The 27,968-nt window shown below is 41.5% G+C and overlaps 2 protein-coding genes across 3 annotated transcripts in view; both read right to left on the reverse strand.

The window, feature by feature from the left end:
* Nucleotides 1-939: 939 nt before the first annotated feature.
* LOC132568669 (WD repeat-containing protein on Y chromosome-like) lies at nt 940-27,362 on the reverse strand. Of its 2 annotated transcripts, XM_060234722.1 has the most exons (20): nt 27,249-27,362; nt 24,669-24,738; nt 22,633-22,876; nt 19,248-19,353; nt 18,996-19,147; nt 16,813-16,915; nt 14,143-14,249; nt 13,562-13,641; nt 13,423-13,477; nt 12,968-13,013; nt 12,693-12,752; nt 9,175-9,337; nt 7,372-7,467; nt 6,473-6,531; nt 5,301-5,442; nt 4,081-4,120; nt 3,908-3,996; nt 2,962-3,128; nt 1,235-1,332; nt 940-1,145 (listed from the first exon to the last, which is right to left on the reverse strand). In XM_060234722.1, the coding sequence occupies exons 1-20, from the start codon at nt 27,342-27,344 to the stop codon at nt 965-967; spliced, it is 2,154 nt and encodes a 717-aa protein (XP_060090705.1). In that variant the 5' UTR covers nt 27,345-27,362; the 3' UTR covers nt 940-964. The 2 variants fall into 2 exon arrangements, with proteins under 2 accessions (XP_060090705.1, XP_060090706.1); XM_060234723.1 differs by lacking the exon at nt 7,372-7,467.
* Nucleotides 27,355-27,968, reverse strand: part of LOC132568866 (WD repeat-containing protein on Y chromosome-like) — a 30,562-nt gene continuing 29,948 nt past the window's right edge. Inside the window, exon 11 of the mRNA XM_060235051.1 lies at nt 27,355-27,366. Coding sequence (XP_060091034.1) covers nt 27,355-27,366 — 12 coding nt within the window. The remainder of the gene's footprint in view (nt 27,367-27,968) is intronic.

Here is a 27,968-nt window from a genome sequence, read left to right on the forward strand (position 1 = left end):
CACAGACCGGAAGAATTGAGATCTATAAAGATTCATGGTTTGTGAGGTCTGTGATGTGGCATGACCTAGAAGTGGGCTGTGAGTAAGCTCAGAAGGTATTTAAATGCTTTCTGAGCCCACTTCAGGATCACGCCACCACTACAGCGTGAGTGAGCTCAAGAGGCATCCCTTTAATAAAACCATCACAAATCAGTGTGTTGCAGAGGGAGATTGGAGTGTTGACATGTTCACATACCCTCTCTGACATGGAAGCTGGTTTGGTGACCTTGGGGCAGTCACTCTCTCAGCTTAACCTATCTCACAGGGTTGTTGTGAGGATAAAATAGAGGAAAGGAGAAGGGTGCAATCCACTTTGGGTCCTGGGGTATAAGTGAAGTAAATAAAAACCTGAAAAACAGCATGACTGAACTTCCAGGGATTGCCTTCCAAAGTGTTTTTCCATTTTGCAAAGTTTTGTGTTCTATTTCATTAGGAGGAAGAATAAGAGAAATGATATCAGGACTGACTGAATAGGCCTTGTGGCCAGTGTTCCCTCTAAGGTGAGTTAGCATGAGCTAGCTCGCAGATTTTTAGCTTCCAGCTCACACATTTTTGTCTTGGCTCAGGAAGGATGACCACAGAGCACACTAATTTTTCAGTAGCTCACAACTTTAATGCTAGTAGCTCACAAAGTAGAATTTTTGCTCACAAGACTGCAGTGGGAACATTGCTTGTGTCCTGATTCTGGACATAGTTACAACCCACTTACTGTTTTTGAGCACTTACAATAAACCTGTTGTTGTACTGCCTGGGTCCTCATGCCTCTTTGGTCACAGATAAAAGGTTCTGTTAATAAGGAAGACACGAGTGAGTGCTCTGGGCCCTCCCATACAGACCCTTACCAGAGTGGTGGCAGCCAGTAGAAGGCCATTCCTGGTCACCTGCTGTGTGACACCTTGTTTCACCACCCTGGCAAATGATGTGCTTATGGCTTAGCTACTCTTTGGTAATGAGCGTTAAAGATGTCTGTCCCAAGAATCGACAAGTCAGGCTTCTTGCAGTTTCCAGGGAGACTGTCTATTTCATAATAGTTGATGGTGTGGTAAGTGTTTGGCTTCCCATGGCTAACCAGTCTGTTTAAAAGTTTGGAACGTTCATGCTTCAGCCTAGAAAAAAGAGAAAACGAGAATTTGGGACAAACAAGAACAGCTTGCTAAATGTCAAACATTCTTGGTCAGTCTAGGCTTTGACTTGCCTCCTACTTGGTGCTTGTGTGGGAAATCGCTTGTTGATTTCTTCTTTCATATCTTCATTGATAACTTCGGAAAACCTGAGGTTACAGTTTGCTGTGTCCTGATGAAAGAAGGATAACAGCTGCTGCATTATTCAGACTCGTCATTGGTGTTTGAACAGGCATAGCTGCCAATGTCATGCTTCCACCAATGGAAGTTACGGGTGCTGTTGCACTGAAGCAGATGGCAAAACATCAGTACATGGCCATTTGCATTCTGTACTATAGCACCAAATTGTTATCTGCATCTCAAGTGTTCACTTAACAGGCATAATCAGTGCAAGAACCTCTGACAAGTTGTAATTGCAGCAGCACACAATTTTCTCACCCTTCTGTATTTACATAAACACTTGAGTATGCTGGAAAGATGCATTTACATCTACTGAATGGAGATAGCCTGGGATTTATGTTGCTTGTTGTTCATTCCACATTGTGTTCTTTTCAGCATAGTAGAGAATGCACCATGGGTTATGTCCCAAGGACTGGATCCTGTGAATCTATTCTGCATACAGTGGAGTTGTATACTCTGCAGGAGGAAGGTTTCTTGTGGCACTGGCAAGATCCACTGTTGCCAGATAGATTGTACATGCTTATATACAGGGTGTTGTAATAGGTAACTAAGGGCTTAACACCTAATGGTTTTGCTGAACCGAATAACCTGATTTTGCCTTAGTAATACTGATAAATTAAAATGTACTAACATAAAATTAAGTACTACACTGGTGGGTCCTGTTTTAAATAGGATAGGTTAAAAAATTTTAAATCCCGAAGTCACATGCTAATTCTTCTCAATAAAGATTTGTTTTTAATTTTCTAATTTAAAATGTGAAGGATTCTAAAGCATCCTAAGTGGCTCTGATTTTAGAGGTCTCATGCCACCCATAAAAGCACACACAGCATGGAGCAAAAGAAATAAAATACTATTTTATTTGCCCATCTGCCTATTCATACTATGGTCCACAGGTTGTAGCGCTGGTAGTACCCTTCTTTGGGCAGGAGCCTCCAGTACAGTAGCACTGAAATGAAGTGATACAAACAGGTGGCTCTAGGCTGGGTCTTATCATTTGCGGTAATAAGGAAGCCAGGTTTGTTGCCAAGGACATTGACAAGTGGTTAAGATAGGGTCAGACCATGAGCCGCTTTGGTGGGAAGGGCGGGATATAAACTAAATAAAATGAAAATGAAATGGAAAAAAAGGTACTATATAACCAAATAGCTTAGTTCATATGATAGATGTCTGATAACCTTTTTCCCCTTTTGCATTGTTTATTGTCAAATACTGTCTGATTACATTGTTTTATATTGTGTGATCTGCCTTGATTATTAGTGAAAAAGGCAGGCAACAAATAAAACATGATGCAAACAAGGATTTTATTTTTAGGTGTGTAGATCACAGAATTGAGGGGGGGGTATTCTTTGGTATTCTGGTAAGTGAGATCAGTGTTGCCTTTCAGACCTTCATCTTTTACTGAAAACAATGAGCTGGGAAAAGAAAATCTTTTCATAAAATCCAACCCATTTAGTCACTTATTGCATTTACTACAAGAGCTCTGAAACTGTCACAGTATACCCCAAATTGGTATTTGTCAGACAGAGGAGCTTTTGCTTCCCCTTAATATTGGCACTTATTCTTCAAGCTAAAAAAATAATAATTCTGCAACCGAGAGTCACAGCTAAGGTTTGTATATCACCTGAGTATTCTCATCTTTGTCTGTAATCTGCAAGCCAGAAGACTCTCCCCCTAGCACTGGGTGATTGGGCATACTTTGTGGATCAATCAGAATCTCATAAGGAACCATGGGGTGCTTCCAGGAGATGGGAGTAAAAATATCCCAAGGTTCTACCTGACCAAAAGTTCCTGTGTGGAAAAAGAAAAGGGGGGCTTAGATATCCCCACAGAAGAAACAGCATTCATACAGACATCATGGATAGATTCAGCACTTATATAACTGCAGTTAAGAACATCTGTGCCTGAAAATTTGAGGAAAAATGATAAATGCCCTTGGTATTTAGATACAGAATATCAATGTATTCTTGCTCTTTTTCTAGTTAGTACATGTTACAGATTTTTTTTTTTACCCAGTCTTCTAATATTGTTCCAGAACAATTCAGTGACTGTAGGCACTCATTTGTCAGGGGCATTCTGAATGTCTCCTGTTTATACTCAGTTTTCCTATGAGTAACCATGTTTCCTATGTATTTTACCTAACAGCCTGCTGCAATACTTAGCAGATGAATCTTAAGAAGCAGTACACAGTGTGAAGATGTTTGAGGAACTGAGAACCAATTAATGTACGACTAAAGTTATTATCAGAAATGCACAGCTTCTGCAATTTGATTTTACCCCTTAGATAATAACACCTTCTGGAAAATTTCATCAAACTTATATTTTAAAAGAATCCAACCTATAAGACGGTAGCATAGGCCTATTGGCCAAAAAAAGGATCCCTTTAATTCCAAAACAAACCCCTGTATGGAATGAAGATGAATCATGAGCTCATTCCATTGTCAGGTATATGAAAACCTAGTTAGGAAGTATAATTATGAGTCCATTTATTTGGTGTTGGTGTTGCCTGTCCCTTCTGCTAATGTTGATTATACTTGGAATGGACTGTATTTTGGGAATGTCGCATTTACCAATGTATTCTCCAGCCAGACTCCACAAACGAACTGTACGATCAGCAGAACAGGTTAACAGGATGTTATCTTCATCTATAACCTCTAACCTGTTTGTTAAGCCAGAAACACGATATTCAGTTAGATGTGTATAAGCACATCATTGTTTTGTTAGAAGTCAAGTCAATACTTACGAAAGAACTGACTTTATATGAGCTCTCCAGTGATTCACATCTATACCAAATAAAAGGAATAGACCTAAATTATGTATAGAATGTACATGACTATATGCATTAATATTCAGAAACACTTATATTAACATCAAATTGGTCAGAGGACAGACTTATCAATCTCTCTATCTATAGGAGTTGGTTCCGTTTTCTTTTGCTTGTCTCTACTTTTGTTCCCTCTGATTACACACATCATCACACTTGAATTCATATTCAGCACCAATTTTCACCTCTCCCTACCATGTTTCAAACAGACTGTCAGGTTTCTTTAAAATTAAAATTAGGCAGAAATAAATAGCTCCTAATTTTGATTCTCCAAGGGATAATACATCTAGACAAAAAGGAAATAAATGTCAGTCCATAGCAGATTCTGTACGCACCCCACATCATTAAATTTATGATCTTAAAAACAAAGATGCTAAATATTGGAGCACAGAAACAAAGTTATGCAAGACAAAAATATACGCTTGCTAAAGAAGCAACTAGGTTGCTCCTTATGGGTGTTAAGAGGGTTAACATCTAAGGCTAGCCTGACCACATAAGCAGTTGCCTGGAGTGTAATATTTTGGCAAGCATCAGTAAAGTAGCATTTGTTCTGAAAGGTCCACTGCATAAAATCACTTGCAGTGTTACAGAGAGCAATTTCAGTGCCTGAACAATTTCTGTGATCACAGGAGAGTCTGAAATGCACTTAGGGGATTACAAAGTGCGGCTTGGGAGGAGTGAAAGATCTTACACCAAACTTGAAGAGATCTTACACATATAATTACACAGTAGTTTTTCTAGCAAATTCTTCCTGCTTACATGGCCTTGGAATCTGCCTTATACTGAATCAGACCATTGCTCCATCACAGTCTGTATTGTCTACTCAGACTGGCAGTGGCTCTCCAGGTTGTCAAGCAGAAGTTTTCAACATCACCTGCTGCCAGATTCTTTAACTGGAGGTGCCTGGTATTGAACCTGGGATCTTCTGCATGCCAAGCAGATGTTCTGCCACTGAGCCACTACCCCTCCCCAGATGTGCTCTGGCTAACAGCATAAGCTTCGCTAATGGCAAGCGTGGACATTATACGAAAGGACGGAAGGCACCAAAACCTGGCTTTCTAAACAGGCCATGTTACACCTTGCTTCTATACTGATTTCCTTTAAATATAAAGCTAAAATGCATTTACCCATATACATACATTTTGGTGCTTCTTGTTCTAGATCCTGAAGAGCATACTCTTTGATGTCATGGACATGCACATACCCATCTTCGTCTGCTGCATACAGATATGAATCATCAGCCGTGACAGCAATGCTGCTGATCAGGGATTTCTCTCTAGACTGGAACACACATTGATGCATACATCTGGTAAGGTGGGATGTGGCTCACAAGAACTTATGGAACATTATTATTAGTCTTAATTTAAGTTATTAGTCTCTAAGGTGCCACAGAAGACTCCATTATTGTGACTGGAAAAGACAAACATGGCTACTCTGAAATCCGTTCAGTTGGCACAGGCCCCATTCTAAATTGACAATTTCCACCAGGGATGACCAACTTATGGAGTCCAGAGTTCCCCCAAAAATAGAGACTCTAGTTTAGTTGGCATCACCTAGCTGTAAGATACAGAATATATACACTTGGGTGATATGCATCCATGGGTTGCAAGGTTGAAGAAAAAATGTTTCTGAAAGACTCTCATGACAGCAGATTGGTGGTGGCCCTTTGCCTTTCCAGAATGCTGATGATATGAAATAAATATGGACTTAAAGAATTGGATCCCATCATTTTCACCGATTCCCACTTCTTGTGGTAGACCTTGAACATCCCGATCATACTGTCCTTGAGAGTCTCCTGTTCCCAGGGGCAGAATTTGGGGAGGCACTTGGGGATGCAGGGGGAGTGGGGAGGCAGAAATCTGTCAGTGGAGACTTTTGGCAAGATTCAAGCCATTGCTTCTGCCCTTAAAAGAGAGTTTGCACCTTGATTAAAATTAGTTGGACCACCAGGAAGACACAGAAAAGAGTTTTGCAAATTGCACCAAACCCCACTGGATGTTACGTTATGTGGCTATTCCTCATTTATCCTATAAGGCAACATAGCATGATTTCTGTAATAATTGATCAGTTCATACATGTGTATGCCTCACCAATTCCCATAGAAGTTATACATTACATACGCAACAAGCACACCCAATGGGGGTTACGGCAGTTGAAATCTGGGGTGGGGGGGTAAAGTGTATGAATTTGTACTCTAAATTCAAAAGAGGATATAGACATCAGACCAACTGTGCCGCCCCTAACATTCATTTCTAAGAACTGTGTGGACCCCATTTTGTACCATTACAGTGATTTTATCTGCCAGACTTACAGGTGTGAAGCTTGCTACAAGTGGAACATGAGAAAACAAACTCCAAAAGTGTACATAGCCTGGGAAGAAAGATACAATGATGTGGTCAAAAATATTTCAAAGCAACAAAACTAAAGTATACATAAAATTTATTTTTTAAAATTATTTAATGTGTACCCCACCTTTCTCCTCACTGAGGACTCAAACTGGTTTACATCATTTTCCTCTACTGCATTTATCATCACAACAACCCTGTGAGGCAAGTTAGACTGAGAGTGTGTGAGTAGCCTAAGGAAGGTCGCCTATCAAGCTTCCATGGTAGAACAGGGATTCAGACCTTGGTCTCCAAGATCTTCATCTGACATTGTAACCACTACATCACACTGACTGTCTTTATCATATACATGGGAAGCAACTCCAGTCACATAACTTTTCACAGCCCACTGGGACAGCAGTTGTATCCCTCATCAAAGGAATTCTCCCACCAGATTTCAGGCAGTAGAAAGTACCTGTTCAGGCACAGCATTAAAGCACAGAACAAAGGAGCAAGCAAACAAGAGACACTTCTGTTTATAAATGATAGGATGAAGAAAGCCCTCAGTACAATGATAGAAAGTAAGTAGACACCTATGGGAATATACGCTAACACTTCTGGCTGGAATGTGCTCCTGTCAGATCATCTATGGAATCATTCTCTCATCCTTCAGCTTCTCTTCCCTTGCCTCATGTGAAATGTTATTTTAAGCAATTTGATCCATTATATTATACAAAAGGATACATGGGATTTAGTTGGAATTTCAGGTTGTTAATTTCCAAATATATATCCCTATTAGTCAGTAGAATAAGAACAGTTTTTAAAATATAAAGTTCAGCAATTCTTTAGAGTTGTGGCAACGCAGACTTCATTGCATTCATCTTACCTTGTGGCCCATTGGAAATAAGAGAGGATGTTGCTGATTCATGTTTCACAATACGGGTCTTTAGAAAGAGTACTTGAGTAACGCTTGCATCTTCAGCTTGAGAGGTTAAAAGGAGAATTTTCACTCCATTAAAAGGAAGCTTCAATTAAACCTTAAAAGCTTGACACTGCCCTAAAAGCCAATATTAAGCTGCAACCAAGAAATAATATCAGTTTTTCCAATTTTTAATAATGGCTTTGATCCCCCAACATACCTTCTACTTGGCAGAGGGCATTCATCTGGCACTAGGCACTTTCTGCTCATACAAGATGCTGCCGTTGTATGAACAGAGTGTACCCAGCTCTAGAGAAACCTATCCACAGTGGAGGCCCACACTTGTGCAAGTGGAAGAAAGAGCTAAGACTTAGGTTCTTCTATCTCCCATGGATTTCAGAAGCTGAATCCCCAACTCCTTTTTTTTGGGAGTAGTTAAAATTTGTCCACAACTTTTGTACCTCTTTTAAGGAGAATTAAATTTGTGTATGCTTTGTACAAATGCATTCATGTTGCATTTGTTAATTATTTATTAACATGGTTTTACTCTACTCCCCCCTCACCCCAAAAGGGCCCAGGGCAGTTTACAACAACAGTATATACATCAAAGGTTAAAGATCTGTAAAACTACAATATCTTACAATAAAACATATCAAAAGCTACAAAAATTTTACTGCAAGACTCAAGAGGCAGAAAAAACTGCATCCAGCACATCTGGCCTCAGCTAGACAACCTAACCCTATATATCATAGTCTTGTAGGCCTGTCTGATGACTGGAAAGGAAGGAGCTGCAACTGAGAAAAGAGATGGATAGGCGTGCAAATACCAAGTACACACTGATCGCGAACAAAATGGGGAAAACAAGGCTGTGTGAAACGGGATTCACACCAGGTGTGATATCACCCTATAGCCCTTTTCAGATATTTATTTTTGGCCCTTCAACCATGTGTAAGAGAAGGTGTGCTACACACAGTCGTGCCAATAAGCACAATTGCCATTTTTTATGAATAAGGCAGTGTGCATATTTTTCATGCATATACAGCTTTGGTGAGTGCATTCCATCAGGAATCCAGGGTTCCTTTTGTATATACACCAAAGTCATATGCACATGGAAAATAGTTGAGTTGCCCCAGCCATATAAAATGGCAACTATGTGTGCTGGGAGACTCACACCAATCCAAAATCAAATGTCTGAAAATAACCTTTTGTCCCTATTTAAAAATAAATTACAGGCTGTTACCAAAAAACTACTCCACCCTCAAAAAATTCAGGACTAACATTAATCTATTTACTATTTGAAAAATGTTTGTTAGTAGGGCTGGATTGTAAAGAATTAGTTTATTTTTACAAGTAGCAGCAAAAATTTGTTCATGCAAATAGATGATGTAATTATGGATACCCTAAAGGAGCCGCATGATATTATCTGCAAGGACTGCATTTACCAAGTCAGGATGCCTGGATTTAAAAGTTCAAGCCTTATATTCAGTAAATGGTCACCTCCTGCAGTGCCCACACATCTGTAAATTGGAAGATCCATTACGCAAAGGAAGTAATAAAGAAAAACAACCAATTATATTGGGCTGGCTGTATCCTTCATGGTGGCAACTGGTATGTCTCAACCAAACCAGGCCTCTTATGACCACAAAACAACTTGGAATTTCAGTTTTGCAAAAGTTTTCCATTTTTTAATTTTAATCCCATGTGTAGTGATTCATACAGACATTACCATTCCTGGGGGGAAATGTGGGACTGAATCTTTGTAAGGCTTACTTTTGGTATAAACAGAGGAAGTGAGAACAGGAGTGTGGAATTTATGGCATATGTGGCCTGAGATCGTATTCCAGACAATAATTTCACCATCATAACTTGACGTGGCAAGGAGAGTAGGTGGACACTGAGCAATGCAGAGAATATCTTCCTTATGTCCATGGCTCTGAGTAAAAAAAAGAAAGAGGTAAGAAAAATACATTCCATCTTCATTTTGTTGAAGGTTGTTCCTTTTACACATGCATTTCAAGTCCTGCAAATTGATGTAACTCGAGATTTCAATGAGCTCTAATATATCAGTATTGTCCAACAGTCCTTTTTCCAGCTCTTAGCCATTCCATTGGTAAATAACCACCAGCAGAATTAAGCCAGAGCAAGAGTTCCCTGCCTCAACCCTCACTGAGGTCCCCTCCCCAATTCTGTTCCAGGGGGAGTCAAGGTACCCTCAAGAAGAGCATGAAAGGGCAAAGAAATGGCCTGTAGTGAGGGGTGAAACCAATAAAAACACCCTTCCTCCCCTCTCAACAGAAGAGCCATTCTGTTGGTGTGATGGCACCTTTGCATCCAACCCACCATTTCCATTTTGTGCCTTTTGGGGACATCTTGGTAATTGTGTTAGTGTGAGTTGCTAGAATTGTCATTCTTTGAGGTCCATCTCCACCTCCAGGGTTTTCTAGAATGTATACCTCTGAGTAGGCATGTAGATAATTTTCTGTCAAGTGCTCATTATTTATTTATTTATTACGTTCGACTTATATCCCGCCCTCTCCGCAAGCGGACTCAGGGCGGCTATTTAATGACATCCATTTAATGACATACACAAACATTTTATAGTACCATGCAGTGCACAGCTGTAACAACAGAAAGTTCAGAAAGTGATCCTTGAAACTAGAATGTTCCTCCATCATGTCATTCTTTTAATATGTGAAATTGGTGTAGGATTGTGGCAATGTCTTTCCCACTCTTTAGGTTGTGTGCACATATGCATGTAAGTGGTAGCTTCTGATGGACCAGCTTCTGAGATTGTATAGAACATCTAAGCTCCACTATGTCTATGGTTCAGGACTTCTGTAAAGTTTTTAGGCTCATACATAGTAAGAGAAGATGGTCCATTGGAGAATATCATCTTACTTTAATATTATGCAACTAAAAGGAACATAAGGAGGAAACTTTAACTGAACCAGAACTGTGACCCGAAACTATTCTTGCTAATAAGTTAATTTCAGCTCTTTCTAGTAAGGCAAACTGCAAAGGCCAATACTTTACAATTAAGTGCTGTTCTTTGATGAGCAAATGGAAAAGGAGAAGAGGACAATGGCATTTTATCATAACTTAGAGAACCATGGGCTTTGGACTTATTTCTTAAACAAGCAGGTTGCTGTTTCACACAGCAAGCTGCCCTGAAATTCAGATGAGGAGATTCAAAGCCAGTTTGGGTTGGGGAGAAATAAACAACAAGTTTACTGGGTGCCTGAAAGCATTTTGGCCTGCCTAAAGTAGTTGGTTGGTTACTTAGACTTGGTTGGTATTCTAAGATCTTAGCAAGGACATTCTTAGCACAGGGAATCCAACCAAGAGTAACAATCCAGAGGACTAGTTTGGGCAGTGGTGCTATTCTGAAGCATTAATTACACAATTCTCTTTCAGTGTGTTGTTGATTACAGCATTATTGTGATGTTCTATTACAGGGGTGGCCAATCTTGCTTAATGTAAGAGCCACATAGAAAAAGCATCAGATGTTTGAGAGCTGAGAGGAAGGAAGGAAGGAAGGAAGGAAGGAAGGAAATTAGATGGGGAGAGAGAGAGGTGGAAAGAAAGTAACTCTAATATTAAATGCATTCTCCAAGAAGCCAGCTCTTGGCTTAGAGAAGTGATTTGAAGAGAGAAATGCCTTCTTCAAGTTGGCTGATAGGAGGCAGTAGTGGCTTCAAGAGCCACAGTTTGGCCACCCCTGTTCTATTAAGTTTCTAAGCTGCTTTGAAGGCCTTAGCTATATATCAGGGTACAGATCTTTAAAAAAAGAAAAGAGAACTAACACAACAGCTATGAGATGGACAAATTCACTACCATTGGTTTAGGCCACAGTTTTGGTTGAACAGTTGATGTTACTGATACTGGAAAGGTTTTGGTTTTTTTTTTTTTTTTTCCAAACTAAATATATAATTTTCTTCTATTATTCTTCAACAGATAAAACCTCAGCATTCCAAAACCAAATTATGAATTATTACAAATTATCCTATGCACCCTAGTCTTTCCCCAAGATAACTTAGCCTGAGTAGCTGAGAAACAGGTTGGCAGCAATTTCCCAAGCAACAAGAAAGTATCCTTTTGAGGTTTGCTGAGCAGAAAATTACCTGAGATTTTTAGTCGGAGCTGGAAGGTCTTCAAGAGAAGTCTTCAGTAAACCAGTCTGAAGCGAAGACAGTGGGCTTAGGCTGGGCAGTTGTAAAACCAACTGGACAAGGGGCTGAGAGCAGCCAGAGTGGCTGAGCTCCTTGCGGGAGACAGAGCTGAGTGGACTCTGTCTGGAAGAGGGAGTTTTCAGACGGTTTGAAACTCTCTGAGGGAGATTTTGCCAGTGCATCAGGCAATCTCTAAGTACAAACAAGATCACACAAATACACACTGAGGGGAGAACTGGATTCTGGTGGTCAGCAGGGTTGCCCAAGACTCAGACCAGAGGACTAGCTGGGAATTGAGGGGTGTGAGTCCTGGAAGATAGCTAGTGTGAAAGGGTCTGTGAGGGAGAATATTGACACCAGTCAGGAGTTCTCTATGTGTGTGTGTGGAAGAGTGATTGAAGTTTGTTATTTATATGATTTGGCACTGCCTAAGTTAGGGTAAAACATCTGAAGAAACTGCGTTCTGAGTGCCCAGAAGGCACAGACAGCCTGTGTGAAGTAGAGTGTAGTGGGGCTCTGAAACCTGCCTGGTTTATTGTTTATTTTAAAGATATTCTGCCAAAGTCTTGTTATATTTTTACCTCAGCCTGAAAAATCTCTACTCTCTGTAATTGAATTATTCTGCCAACCAGCTGCCAACTGATTTACCTTGTTAATAGTGAATAGTCATAATCAATATTATTTCATCCCTCTCCCTTGCCTTTTGTTAATAAATATTTTGTGGTTTTTAACTTTAAAACCGTCTGGTGCCAATTATAAATAGTTCTGACAGGATTTCTGTGAGTGTGACTGAGGGAAGGTGACCGGGGAGAAATTTAAAGTGGTTGCCCTCCCAAGTAAAGCCTCTGAGTGGGTTCCTCACAACTGGATTACTTAAACCACAACTCAAAGCAGCCTGTAATTGGAAAGGAAAGGTCCCCTGTGCAAGCACCAGTCATTTCCAACTCTGGGGTGACATTGCTTTCACAACGTTTTCACGACAGATTTTTTAATGGGGTGGTTAGCCATTACCTTCCCCAAGACTACATATCAAATACTGTACCTTGTGCCCAGCATCAATTCACAAGTTTAAAGTATCCAAAACAAACGTTTAAACAGCTGGTGGTTATGGAGTCTTACTATATCATCCAGCCAATGGGCTTGAGGTCTCTGGAGGTGATAGAAGTTGTCTGTGGAATCCTGAAATAAGCATCCAAACAGGTTGTAATATTAGTTTAGTAGGAGTGCTTCGTTTCCCTCACAGGACGAATGAAGAGCTAACCACCAACTCTCTCTCTCATTAAGAGCCTAATTAAGTTTGATGGGACTTACAGATGGCACTGTTAGCACTCTTATATGTTTAATGTTCCAATCATCAAATGTGCAGGTAGCATATTAAGATGTGTTTTACTTACATAAAACATGTTTATTTTTCTGTCCCATCCAACACCTATGATATATCTGAAAGAACAATCAACAGATACATATTTACCTGGATTAGACTGGTTTTCTAGAAGACACAGTGGCAACTCACACTGGCAAAGTGAAAGCCGCCTGTATGAATGGATAGCTGTTACTGCAGCTGTCTTAAGCTCCAGTAACTTTTGGGGGGAGCAGAATCACTTGCATCCTTTGGCCCCACAGAAGAACTTGCTTAGCTCAGGGTTCCCCAACCTTTTTACACCTATGGGCACCTTTGGAATTTTCAGAGGGCTTTTGCTGTTAGTTGGTGCTAACTTTCTCTAGAGCATGAACATAAATGGAAGGGGGGTTTTTAGGTGACCAAATGTCCCCTTGGACTGCATCTGTAGAGAAAATACAGCATTCACTTCCTGTGGCAGCAGATCTGATTGCCCAGTAGATTGCTTACTTGTTTCGATTCACCTCCACATATGTGCAGTCACAGATTTCTTCACATTTGTCTTCTGCAGAGAACAGAAACAGAACAACACAAAAACATGTGTAACAGATAGATCAGTTTATTTTCTATTTGTCAGCATGATGCTTACCCCTTTTCAAAGTGTGCAAACAATGTCCGTTATTGTAATTCCATATTTTCAAACAGCCATCCCTTCCTCCTGTTATAAGTCTAAAATATGATGAAAATTATTGTTTCAAAATGGAAAAGAATATGTGAAATCAATATATAGAACCTTTATATGTGCATATCTCAGAGACTAAACTGTTGAACAGTTGGGGTCTAAATTATATCCAAGAATGCCTAAACTCAAACAAGCTTTTCCACCCTGCTACCATCTCAAGTGGATACAAGAGGGGGATCAACTAGAAGCAGGGCATTTTCAATAGATGCCCCAGTATTGTAGAATCAGCTTCCTTGGAAAGGCCTGCCTTTGTTCTTCACTTGCATTTGGAAAAAGAAAAGTGAAAGATGTAGATAAAACCTCTTCAATTCCACCAGGTATCTGAATTTATACTTGTGTGTTTATGTTGTTGATGACCTTATGACCTGTTTTAGGATATCTTTTGATAACTTTAGTTAGGATCCTCTGGTTCCTTTATGTTTGACTTTTATTAGTCTAAACTGAGTTGGGAGACTTTTGACTTTCTGAATAAATACCGAGGAAAATACCTTCTTCCACTAGGGTCAAAAGTAAGGCAGGTTATTGCGGAGCCACCATGAGCACTGCCAAATTCAAACAAGTGCTTTCCACTTTCAAAATCCCACACTTTGACCACCTTAAAAGAAAAAAAAAGAAAAGCATGTGTATGAACATCATAGCCAGGATCAAAGGACCACATGTAGAAGAGACCTAGGCTTACATAGTTCTGTACGTGGATGAACAAGCATTAATGGAAGAAACAACCACAAGCTAGGCAACGAAATAATAGCCACATAGATTTACTGCACAAGGAGGAAGCTGCACATGTAAAACATTGTTTCTGGTCAAATATTTCCTTTTCCTGTGCAAATTGTATCTCAGGCTACGTGCAGAAGGAAAAGTACACCTTTGCTACCAACTTTTGAATCTCACAGCCTGCCCTTAAATACCACCCCACTATTTATTAAATGTATACCTAACTTTCTTCCAGAGATCTTAAAGTGATACATATATAGGGTTCTTCATAAGCATTCTCCAATCTAGGCACTAACCAGACCTATATTACTCAACACTACAGGCTGTTGCAGAACATTCTGGAGGTCAGAAGTTTATTTTATTTATTTAACAAAATTGTTGCTGCATCTTTTTTTTAAAAAAGTAATATTTTCAGAGGGGAGGTTATGATAGTCTCTTCCAACAAAAATAATCAGAAGTCTTGTGGCACCAAATATTTGTACATTCTGAAGACTAGAGCTCATTTTAGGAAATGTGCCCACATCTAATAAAATGGCTTTGCACTGGAATAAAAGCTTATTAGACTTTAAGGTGGTACAAGATGCCTGTGGGGGTTTTTTAACCACTTAAATTATACAGATACAACTGTGAGCTATAGATTAATAGTTGTTGGTGGTGCTACTTTCTCACTGAGAAAGTAATACTTTCTCATTGCCTTTCTCTCTGGGACTCAAAGCAGAGGGGAAGCCAGGAGCAGCCACTGCCCCTCCCACACCATTTAAAGGGCCAGGAGGAGCAGCAGCTGCTCCTAGTACCCCTACTGTGCAATTTAAATCATGGGGGAGGGAGGGGTGGTCCCCAGCCTCTCAGTTTTCACCTCCATGGTAGTGGAAGGAGGAGGGGGGAAGGTCAGGGCATCTGAGTTGGGGCACCTGACAGGAAGTCAGGGGGCAGGGCCCTCATAGGTCCCCCTGTAGCTACAGGCCTGGAAGCCTCCTGAGCTGTTCTATTCAAAGATAAGGGCCTGCAGGTCCCGTGGATTTCAATGCTAGTTTTAAAAACACATACTAATATCTCTTTCCAGAAATTAAGAACATAAGAAGAGCCCTGCTAGATCAGACCAACAGTCCATGTAGTCCAGCCTCCTTTCTCACACAGTGACCAACCAGTTCCTCTGGACAGCCAACAACAGCGCATAGAGGCAGAGATGTTGATGTTGCCTCCTGGTTCTGGGATTCAGAGGATTAGTGCCTCTGAATGCGGAGGTTCTCCTCAGTTACCATAACTAGTAGCTAGTATTATTTTCTTTTATTACAAAATCATTGTACATTGTATTCTGAAAAACATGCTACCATTCTGTTTTAGCAAAAGCAATGGATATTGGCCATTTCCAGCTCGCTGCTATGTACTTGTACTCGCTTGGGGGTACTATTGGAGCCTTCACTGACAATGGAGGCTCAGATAGCAGCCACTGCCAAGTCCGCTTTCTTTCATCTTAGGCGGGCGAGGCAGTTGGCCCCCTTCCTGGAGCGCGACGACCTAGCAACAGTGATTCATGCTACGGTCACCTTGAGGCTGGACTACTGTAATGCCCTCTACATGGGGCTACCCTTGTGCCGGACCTGAAAACTGCAGCTAGTGCAGAACGCCGCTGCCCGGCTGCTATTAGGGCTCCCAAGATGGGAGCACATACGGTTGGGGCTCCGGGACCTGCACTGGCTGCCAGTAACATTCCGAGTCCAGTACAAGGTGTTGGTCATTACCTTTAAAGCCCTATATGGCCTAGGACCTGCCTACCTTAGGGACCGTCTCTCCCCACACGTTCCCCAGAGAGTACTACGGTCGGGTTCACAAAACCTGCTGGTAATCCCCGGGCCAAAGGAGGCCCGTCTAAAATCCACCAGGGACCGGGCCTTCTCAATAACGGCACCTTACTGGTAGAACCAGCTGCCGGAGGAGGTGCGGGCCCTGCGGGACCTAGGGCAGTTCCGCAGGGCCTGTAAGACAGCCCTCTTCCGGCAGGCCTATAACATCTAACTGACAATGAGGATACCTTCTGAATGGAATAAAATGCACATACAGACTGCTGGTTTTATTTTAATTGTTTTATTAATTATGGTTTAAATTGTATCTGTAAATGCTTTTAAATTGAATATGTGTAAATTATTATGTTGTAAGCCGCCCTGAGACACTTCGGTGAGAAGGGCGGGATATAAGTCTAAATATAAATATAAATAAATAAATAAATACTTTGACTGACAGTGGCTCTCCAGGGTCTCTGCTGCCAGGCTTAGCTGCTGAGATTCTTTAAAACGAGAGACACCAGGGATTGAACCTAGGACTTTCTCTGTGGAGAGCACTGGCTCTATCCCTGTGCCACATCCCAGCTGCCATTGCAAAGGCACAGATCATTCCAAGTTGGGACATACAAGGTGAGAAGTCATTTATGGTACTGGTTCACTTACAGAGCCCTCAGAGCAGCTCACCACATGCCTGAACACTTTGTTGTATTTGCAGCACAAAACTGGTTCCTTGTGAGATATCGCCAAGTTGGGATCTGGAGGCGAGCTGTCGTATAATAAAGAATCAAAAGAAAGGCAGGAAACACACTGTTAGTTATCCAACTGTCAGTGTAGCCACAGGGTTAAACTAGACATGACAGATATTAGCAGTTTCTATCTTTTTTTTTCTTTAACAAAGAAGGGGATTTTGCATTGATTTGTTAAGCTATGGTGGGTTGAGAGGTTTAAACGTCCTCTCTCTGCATGGCCCCAGTCTGATTCAGCACTGCAAGCTTCTGAAGCCAACTTTGAAAAGACCCTGGGAAGACCCATTTACAAGCATCCCATTGTCCTTCTGAACTGTGCATATATCACTTAAAATTGGAAACTTTTCAATAGCAGCACCATAGCTGTAGGAGCTACTCCTTGAGCTTTGCCTGGTGCCTTGTGTGTTTGTGCTAAGTTCCCAGGCTTGGTTCTTTCATATGGATTCTGGTTAAATTATTATTGTTTTATTCTTTACTATTGTATTTTCGATTGCTCCCTGCCCAAGTTGTGTTAAGATCTGATAGTGCTGCAATTAACAGTTTTAATGCTGCTGTGCTTGCTTAATACTGCTATTTTCTCTTTTTTAAAAATGTATTGTTATTTTATAAGATTAGAATGATTGTTTTTAGCATATGTGGTGTGTCAGTGCTTGTGCAGACAGCAGCTGCCTCAATATTTGGCTTATAGTGCCATCATAAGCACAGATACTATTGAAGAATATTTATTAGTTACTATTGCACATTCACACAGGGAAAATGTGGGATCATGCAAAACAAACATACATGAGGCAAATATGTTAACAAAAGACAAAACTATATTTAACTTGAAGTAGATTATACTTTTCCATTATGGTAGAAAGGAGACAGAAGCCTAATATCAAGAATACTTTCCCCTCAAACTATCAGGTGAATGTATTAGTGATTTGGTCAGGTACATGTAAGTCTGCTAGCATGGTCTCTCTCAGGAGAGAGCCAGCTCCCCCCTGGCCGCCATTGGGGGATGGAGGCATAGGATTGCCAGCTCCAAGTTGGGAAACTCCTGGAGATTTGAGGATGGAGCCTGAGGAGAACAGGGACCTCAGTGGGATACAATGCCACCCTCCAAAGCATCAGTTTTCTCTGGAAGAACTGATCCTGGGCAGCTGGAGATGAGATGTAATTCCAGGGGACTCTCGGCCCCACATAAATGCTGGTCCCCCTACTTAGGAGTGACCCACAAAGATATGGGAAGAACACAAATGGGCAGTAAGAGAGGAAGGAGTCGGAGGAACTTCCAGCTGAGACGAGAGACATCCTAGTTAGTAATAAGATAACACACAAAATCTGGTTTTAATGTGAAGAGAAATATAGTGTTCCCCCCACTCCATGCCTAGGCTTGCTGAGTTGCCTTTACTCCAAAAGTTACATCCTTCTAAGTCCATTGAAGGCAGAATGGTTAGTTTAGCAAACCTCCACCTGCCCTCAACTTGATAGTTTTTGGTGTGGTACGAGAAACAGCATGCCTAATGTCACAGTTCACACGAGGCATGTTCATGTCTGACCCAGGATGTCAGACATGTAAAAAACCCTCTATTAATAATCATCCAATAATATTGCCAGCTTCTGGTTCAAGGGACAGTCCAAGGTACATGGCAAGTACAGACTCCAGATGAAGATATCCATTTCCATCAAGAACACCTCTCATGTTTAATGGGAACTAGATGAGTATCACTATGTGTATCTCCTGTCAGTTATTGACCCTTGATGTATACAGGATAAGGTGTACAAGTACGGAATTTGGCAGTTGCACACTCAGCACTTACTTAAAATTAAGCAACAAGGCTATATACAAAAAGGGAATCCCTCAAAGATGAATTTGAAAAGTAATTTTTTTTAAATTTGACATTCAAGGCCAAAATTTTGAATATTTACAAAATTCTTGTTCAGCTCTATATTGATATATTTTGCAGCAGAAATAATACCTATCGATGTTTCTGATATTTAGTTGCATTATTTTGACGCACAAATGTTTGAAAATGCTCATTCTACCTTCTGCATTCTCTCTAGGTTTTCAATGAATGTAGATCTTAAATGTAAAAAAACCTTCAGTTCTGGTTTCACCTTAATCTTAGATGAAGAACAGCCAATGCATCCGCGGCAACACAAAGTGATCTGGTACTTGAGATGTAGTGGCAAGCACTGACTTCTCCTTTAATTCCATTGTTTTTTGAACAGGCTGTGAATAGGCAACTCTGATCTTCAATGTCCCATATCTGCAAGGGGAAAAAACTGAACCATACTAAAGAGAAACCATTGAAACATGTATGAAGCTTATGGTAAGCATAACTCAACACTCACAAAATGTATACTGACCTTAACCATGTTGTCAGTTGAAATGGAAAATATTTTATTGTCTTCTTCAGATATGTAGACATAGAAAACAGGGGCCATGTGGCTTCTAAGCATACCTGTTGGCCTTCTGGAATATGATGAGAATATTATTTCATATTATTTAACTAGACTCCTAAGCTGCTTTCTAACTTCTCAAAGCAGAATACAAAAATAGAAAATATAAATAAAACAAGCAAATGATAAGGAAATACAGCAGCAGCAACCAAAGACAGAACTCAGATAGTTCAAAATGTTTTCATTTTTTAACAAAATCTGTAAAGTTGGAGCAAGGTAGATTTCAAAAGGCAGGGTGTTCTTGCAGTTCTAGGGCTGTCACTAAAAAGGCTCTGCAGGGGAGGTCTTAGTGACTCTGGGAAAAGGTCTCACTGTCAGAATCACTGCCACCCCACCACTTGATCCCTTTGGTCCCTGCCAAGGCCAAGCAAGGGATGGCCCTCACCCAATGTGGGGTGGATGGAAGCTATAGATGCTACTAAAAGCCTGCTGCTCAAGCCCTAGATTGGGTGTGTGGTGGCAGGAGCCTGCTCTTCAGGAATGCAGGGCCATGGGTGATTTACGATAGAGCTTTATAAAATTATGCATGGGGTGGAGAGAGTTGACAAAGAGACATTTTTCTTCCTCTCCCAAAATACTAGAACTCAAGGGCATCCAGTGAAGCTGATGGGCAGTAGAGCCAGGACAGACAAAAGGAAACACTTCTTTACATAGAGAGTGATTAAGATGTGGAATTCCCTGGATCATCCACCTTCTTCCTTTCAACCATGCCCTCATGTCTTCTTCCTATGTTCTCAAGTAGGCTTTTACTTGGGTGGGGCCTGGAAATCTCGTGGAATTACAACAGGTCTGCAGACTACAGAAATCAGTTCCCCTGAAGAAAACAGCTGCTTTGCAAGGTGGGCTGTTTTATTATACTAGGGTTACCAGGCCCCTCCTGGCAACAAGTAGAGAATGGGGGTGTGGCTTACTGGTAACCACATCACAGCTCACATGACCAACAAGTGACATAGTCATGTTGGGGTGACACTGTGATATTTGGACAAAAACTCTATAGTAATTTCACTTCTACCATTGAGTTTTTGTCCAAATACAAGACCATCACTTCGACATCCCTGATGTGATGATATCACATCACTGCACATTGGCTGGATCTCCCTTTGCAGAGGGCAAGTTCCCCTCACCAACCATCTGATCAGAAATAGGGTCTGGCACGGGGGGACCCTTGCCTCCACTGTGGGTCTGGCAACACTATATATTATAGTCTTTTGAGGCCCCTCCCTTCTCCAAATCTCCCCTCCCCAGGCTGTACCCCCAAAATCTCCAGGAATTTCCCAACCCTAGCCTTCACTAAGCAACTCAGTAGCAAAAAGTCTCTGCTCCCTGGTTATCACTGTGGGCCTGACACTCCCTAATTAAAAACATAAGAACACAAGAAGAGCCTTGCTGGATCATACCATTGGTCCATCTAGTTTAGCATCCTCACACAGCAGCCAACCAGTTCCTCTGGAGGGCTGGAACAGGGCATAGAGACCAAGACCTTTCCCTGATGCTGCCTGCTGGCTGTGGGATTCAGAGGATTAGTGCCTCTGAATGTAGAGGTTCCCCTCAGTCACCATGGCTAGTAGCCACTGATGGACCTATTCTCCATGAATTTATCTAATCCCCTTTCAAAGCTGTTAATTCCTGTGGCCATCACTACATCCTCTGACAGCAAATTCCACATATTAATCACTGTCTGGCTGTGGACATGCAGATTTATCCAGTTTTGCACTGTTTGTAATTGATCTAGGTTTCTTTCTTTTCTTTTTTGTAATGGAGAGTTCTGATCCCCTTAACTTGCTTCAATGTGCTTTCACCCAATCCTTGAATGATCAGACGCAACAGCCAGGGAGTGGGCCATTGGGCTTCCCCCCCCCCCCTCATTTGTCATCTGACCACAGGTGCTTATGAAAAGCAGTGCTTCAAACTCCTGGCTGAATGGCAGCAGCCACTGGCCAATAGGATCACTGGAAGAGGTACCTGAGATGATTAGTTCAGTCAGTGTGAGGAAAGTGCTTTTAAACTGTGCGTTTGAAACCTTCAACATTTTAAACATTTCAAAGCTGGAGAGAAAGGATAGAGAAACCTCATCCTGGTTCTGTGTGCTGCTGGTGTTCTTATTTAAAAGCTTGGATCAAAGCTGGAGTCACACAGGCATCATCCTCAGACTACCCCCCTCCCTCCCCTCCCTCTTTGGAAAGAAAATTTATCTCTTTTCAAGTAACTATGTGCTGCGAAGCACAGCAAAAAGCTGCAACACACAGGCATCTTTGTCTGGAAGTTTTTTAAAAAGAAAACAAGCTCCTGTGTATATGTGTGTGAGAGAGAGAAAGAGATGATAAGCAAATATGCAGTTATGTGCACATGCTAACTTGTTAAAAAAAAAAAAAGCGGAACAGGAAAGTCTTCAGACATTCAGTGGCTTGACAGCGAAAACTACAGGGTGAAACCAGACAACCAGGAAAACACTACAAGGGAACAGGTACCAAAATAATCCAGTTTGAAGAAGGGCTTGGGTAGGAGCACAATGACTCACTAACAGGAGGCAGATGTTGCTGTCTGATCATGCACTTTAAATCTGATGGGAAACAGCAATAACAACCTATTAAACTTACGGAACAAGACCTCTGTGTAGAGAAGCATTTCCTTTTGTGCATCCTAAAGCTACTGCCCATCAGCTTCATTGGATGCCCTTGAGTTCTAGTATTTTGGGAGAGGAAGAAAAATGTCTCTTTGTCAACTCTCCACCCCATGCATGATTTCATAAGCCCCTATCATGTCCACCCTTGGTCATCTCTTTTCTAAGCTGAAAAGTCCCAGACTCTTCAGCCTTTGCTCTTAGGAAAGGTCCTCCAACCCTCCCCCCCCCCATTGTCTTGGTTGCCCTCCTCTGTAGTTTTTCCAGCCCTGTGATGTCCTTTTTGAGATAGGGTGACTGGCCTGCAGAAGGTTGCAATTGCTGCAGCTGAGCTACTGCTGCTCCTAGGCCCGCTCTTCTGTTCCCCCTTCTTTCCCCGCATTCTCAAAGTGAAATAAGTCATAAATTTCTTTGTATCATTCATTACCACTTGTAAAATCTCAGGTCCAAATCTGTAATTATACTCCAGAATTTCTTTTCTGAAGTGACCATGGATTTGACTTTCATTTATGGATCCATCTATAAAATGTTGTAAAAGATAATCAGAGACATTTACCTGTCCTAAATAAATATGTTACCTTACACATTTTTATAGAGTGAAATAGGCACAAAGCCCTCCCCATCATAACACAGCCTGCAAAAAATTGCTGCAGTAATGTAACAATATCCTACCCAGGCATATAAGGATTCCACATTCGAATGATTCGATCCATTCCTCCTGTTACTATGAGGTTGTTCTTTTTACTGACAGCAAATGTTTTCACCCCTTTGTGAACTCGAAAAACAATCTGATCCCCCTCGGCTCGACTAGAGGGAGCTCCTAGGCTCGCCTGCCATCTCCTTGCCTTCAGATCCTTCCCATGTTCTTTTATTTCTTTCATCTGTTGTTCAATGTTGGTAGCTCCAATAACACAGCCTGCAGGAGGACAAAAATTCTGAATACACTATTCACCCTCAAGTTCGCTGCAACACACTCACACAGAATAAATCCCAGCAGGCTCCAAGACCAGGAGCTACCAAAAATATTTCATCTAAATATGAAAACGGGAAAGAAACAATTGCAGTAACTGCCTTTGTACCATTCTTCTCTGCATTCTAAGCTAAAGAAAAGAAAGTAGAAACACATTCCTCAGTGGTTACCATAGAAATTAGCAGACGATTCACAGAAGTGGATGGATCCACGAAGTCTGAAAGGTGACTACATTTCAACAGCAGGGAAGCCAAAGCCAGACTGGGAAGGACATTGCTCCTGGCCTTGGTTGCTGGGTCTACCGTGGCTTGTCCTGACTCCAATCATCATTGCTGATGTCAGGGCATCTACAGCTCCTAGCCACCACTCCCGTCACTGTCAGGCCTGGTGCGGCTCCAGCCTCTAGGGTTGCCAGGTCCAATTCAAGAAATATCTGGGGACTTTGGGTGTGGAGCCAGGAGACACTGGGTGTGGAGACAGGAACAAGTTGTGACAAGCATAATTGAACTCCAAAAGGAGTTCTTGCCATTGCATTTAAAGAGACTGCACACATTTTAAATGCCTTTCCTCCATTGGAAATAATGAAGGGTAGGGGCACCTTCTTTTGGGGTTCATAGAATTGGACTCCCTGGTCCAATCCTTTTGAAACTAGGAGGGTACTTTGAAGAGAAGCATCGAATGCTGTACTGCAAATCTGGTGCCTCTATTTCAAAAAAACAGCCCCCCACTAAACTCCATTATACCCTATGGAAATTGGTCTCTATAGGATATAATGGAGTGCCCAGCAGACATTTCCCTCCCCTCCCCACCACTTTCTGATGACCCTGAAGCGAGGGGGAGGGCCTCCAAACCAGGGGACCCCCTGCCCCAACCTGGGGATTGGCAACCTTACCAACCTTCATTGTTCGGCCTGTTGCAGCTTACCTCCATCACTGGGGCCATTTGGGCTCGCAGCCATCCCACCACAGTCACTGTTGGGACTGGTACAGTTCCTGCCCTTGGTTGCTAGACCTGCCATGGCTTCTCCCCACCCCCCATCATGGCTGCTGACACTGCTGGACCTGCTGGCACTCCTTTCCTTGCTGTTGCTTAGAGGAGGTAGGCGCGTTGCCTGCACATACACAGACTCTTTTGGTTTGGGGGGGGGGGGAGATTTATTTTATTTATTTATTTAGAATTTATTATAATTTTCATAACACTAAATAGTGGTATGCATTTTTAAATGGTTTTCAGATTTTTTCCTGCAAACCTGGAGTGTCTTCTAGTATTGCATAAGTATCTGTTTTTCTTTCTCTGTGGCCCCAGTCCACAGATTTAGATATCTACAAATGGGCCTGCACTTCATTCTTACAATATAATACATTAGCATGCATTAAAAGCACGCTTACAGATTTTGCACACTGCTGACACTAGAAGTCAGTTATGGGGAAATGCCATACAAAAGCACCAAAGGCAGGAGATACTGTCTTCTCTAATCAAGCTAAATACCTTTTCATCCTGCCTCGCTTCTTTGCAACAGCCCTCCCACCTGCTGACTGAGATATAAGTACTGAGGGATTGCAACTGTACCAATTTATCAAAGCTGCTTTAAACAAGAAACTTACCCTGTGATATACTGAATGCAGCACTTTAATTATGCCATGGTAACACAGGTAGAAAGAGACGCTGTGTATAAGACAAGCACACACAAATATAAATAAACCACCCCTGAAATGTCAAAGCAATAATATAAAATTACCTATCACCAAGGCTGTAGACTCATGGCTTGAGGCAGAAATGATTGCTTTCATAGAATCATTGTAGTTGAGCTAAGAAGATAGAAGAAAAAATATATATATTATCCAGATGATACAAAAATATTAGCAATGAAAGAATGCTTTATCTTGAAGAGATGTTACTCCTCCATGTAACAGTTTGATTCACAAAGAGAGAGGAAGTACTTAGATATATGAATAACATTTAAAAATATCTGTCTCAGTGTGGTTTCATGGGCATGGTGTTGCAGTTCTTGTTCTGACATGCCCTGAAGAGGGTTGGCATGTTTGTTTAAAGTGTCTTCAAACCATTTCTCCCCTCCGCTCTCCCCAAGCCAGTAGAGCTGCTGTTCTCAATAAACTGTTTTCCAGCTGCTTTTGTGCTTTCAAACCCTTGACAGTCACAGGCCCAGCCTGTAATTTCACTGCTTGTGATCAACCCATTTCCCTCAGCCAGCATGCTGGGCACAACAGGAGTGTGAAACTAGTTGTCATCTGGCTAATTTCATCTCACTGTCTCTGCTGTTTTGCTTCCCTGAGGGAACTGTGCACATAGTTGAATACATTCCCTTTCCCCATTCAACTAAAATGCCTATTGCCATGTTCCTACCTGCATATCATCACCAAACAAACAAACAAACAAACCCCTACTCTAAAAAAATCTACAGTGTGTGTATGGGGCGGGGGGAATCTATAAGAAAACAAACAGTGCTGTTGAAGTTCTTTTAGCCTTTCTATTCAGTTTTAGAGCCAACACTATTTAGTGTTATGAAAATGAAGGAAACCCAGCAATCCAGTTATGAGACTACTATAAGGTGCTACAGACTGTGGTACAGGGCACTTTAAGGACAACAGAAACCCAGCTTCTGGGTAAATGGTACTACAATTCTCTGTACAATAGGTGAAAACAAACCAATCATTCCTTGGTACACAAAATGGTGCAATGGTAGTTCTGACCCATGGATGTGCCATTTTTAATTAATTTTCAAATGCTGTGAGAGCCACAGGCTGAGGTGCTCTTGTCTTCCCTCCTGCCTTTTCAAGCACTGAAATGCTCAGCATCAACACACATCCCTCATGGCTATTTTGACACTTTAAAAGATGCAGGGCTTGGGGGGAGGGGGGGTGGAAACAAGAATGCCTCAGCCTGTATGGTGTTTTTAAAGCCCTTTAAAATGACAGTGGCAAAATTCCTGGAGATCTGGGGTTGGAGTCTTGGGAAGAAACTTAGCAGGTTATAATGCCACAGAGTCTACTCACCAAAGCAGCTGTTTTTTCCATGGGAACTGATATGTGCAGATCAGTTGTAACAGATCTCCAGGCCTCACCTGAAAGCTGGAAACCCCAGTCTATAGGTTGAATCCATGGACCACCATCATGTCAGTTTCAGAGTTTCATGCTAACATCTAAAGCCATCCTTAACCTTCACAGAATGGAAGGAGCAGATGGTGATGCAAGATAAGGTGGCTTTGGTCATACAGTAGTAAAAACAATAGAGCCCCGTGGTGCAGAGTGGTAAAGCTGCAGTACTGCAGTCTGAACTCTCTGCTCACGACCTGAGTTCAATCCCAGTGGAAACTGGTTTCAGGTAGCGGCTCAGGTTGACTCAGCCTTCCATCCTTCCGAGATCGGTAAAATGAGTACCCAGTTTGCTGGGGGGAAAGTGCAGATGACTGGGGAAGGCAATGGCAAACCACCCTGTAAAAAATCTGCCATGAAAATGTGAAAGCAATGTCACCCCAGAGTCAGAAATGACTGGTGCTTGCACAGGGGAATACCTTTACCTTTTTTAGAAAAAACAGGTTGGAAAGATAGGCATTAAAAAACCATTTTTTAATCTTTCTGGAGTTTGCTGAAAAGATAAAATTATGGGGATAATCGTGTATGCTCTACTGAGACCCATGAAGGAAGGGCAGGATAAGATTCATCAGTTGAAAAATGCAGCAAAATACAGAGTTTTGGCAAAACATGCTGTCCACTCTCTTCACTGAGTGCAGAGCACCAGAAAGACATTACAGGAACTGGAGCAAAACATAATCTAGCAGAACTGTGTAGGAATTATTGCTTCAGCCTATAAGAAAAACTGCATTCATACTGTAAAAAGGTAAAGCTAGTCCCCTGTGCAAGCACCAGTCATTTCTGACTTGGGTGATGTCACATCACAACGTTTTCACTGCAGACTTTTTTACGGGGTGGTGTGCCATTCCCTTCCCCAGTCATCTACACTTTTCCCCCAGCAAGCTTTGTACTCATTTTAGTGACCTCGGAAGGATGGAAGGCTGAGTCAATCTTGAGCCGGCTACCTGAACCCAGCTTCCACCAGGCTCGAACTCAGGTTGTGAGCAGACAGCTCGGACTGCAGTACTGCAGCTTTACCACTCTTTGCCACAGGGCTCTTTTATTCATACTGTAGGGCACCTTTTTAAAATAAGTTAAACATGACTCTAAGGTTCAAGTTAGACAAGATGTTGGAAGATTCATGAACCACTAGATAAACATTATACAGACAGGTGAATTTAATTATGCACTCTCTTCTCTTCTATAATATACTGATTTGTTTTTACCTGAGCAACCCAATCTCCATGAACTTTCCAGCGAATATAAGTGACATTTGGAGACAAAGCAGCATGCTCTAGGCTTACATGAGGAAGATGTTCCATTTTTGGTAACTTATTCCATGTTCTAGGGGGGGAAACACAGATGAAATTATGTATATTCCATACATAATCTAGATCCCATAAGAATCCTAACTGCTTTATTATTTTTACAGAACTCAAGGTAGCTTACGATATAAATAAAACAACTATTATTAAAAAAAAACATAAAAGACCACCATTTTACATCTCCAGTTAAGGCTACCAATACATAAAAACTAAATTAATGAAATGCAACTCTAAAAATAAACTGTCTTCACCTGCTTCCTCAAGGTAAAAAATGAGGGGGTCAGCACATCTCCCTGGGGATGTTGTTCCATAATTGTGGAGCTGCCACTAAAAGGCCCTCTCTCATGTAGCTACCAAATGAGCTTCTTTGGTAGGACAGCAAGGCTGTTAACAATAGGTTGGAAGTTGTTAATTCATAGGGTTGTCTAAAGTCAGAAGTGACTTGGTAACACATAACACACGGACTCATGTTGCAAGCTCCCTCCCCATTCTGTGTTATCAGCAAAGTACCTGGAAGAATGTATATGGCAGTATTAAAAATGATAGCAAATCTGTAATAGACCCCCTTGCTTTCTGCAGACTGAATGAGCATCAAACCAAGTACCAAGAACCAACCAACTA

This window comes from Heteronotia binoei, chromosome 3, assembly GCF_032191835.1.
Source record: "Heteronotia binoei isolate CCM8104 ecotype False Entrance Well chromosome 3, APGP_CSIRO_Hbin_v1, whole genome shotgun sequence".
In the NCBI taxonomy this organism is placed as follows: domain Eukaryota; kingdom Metazoa; phylum Chordata; class Lepidosauria; order Squamata; family Gekkonidae; genus Heteronotia; species Heteronotia binoei.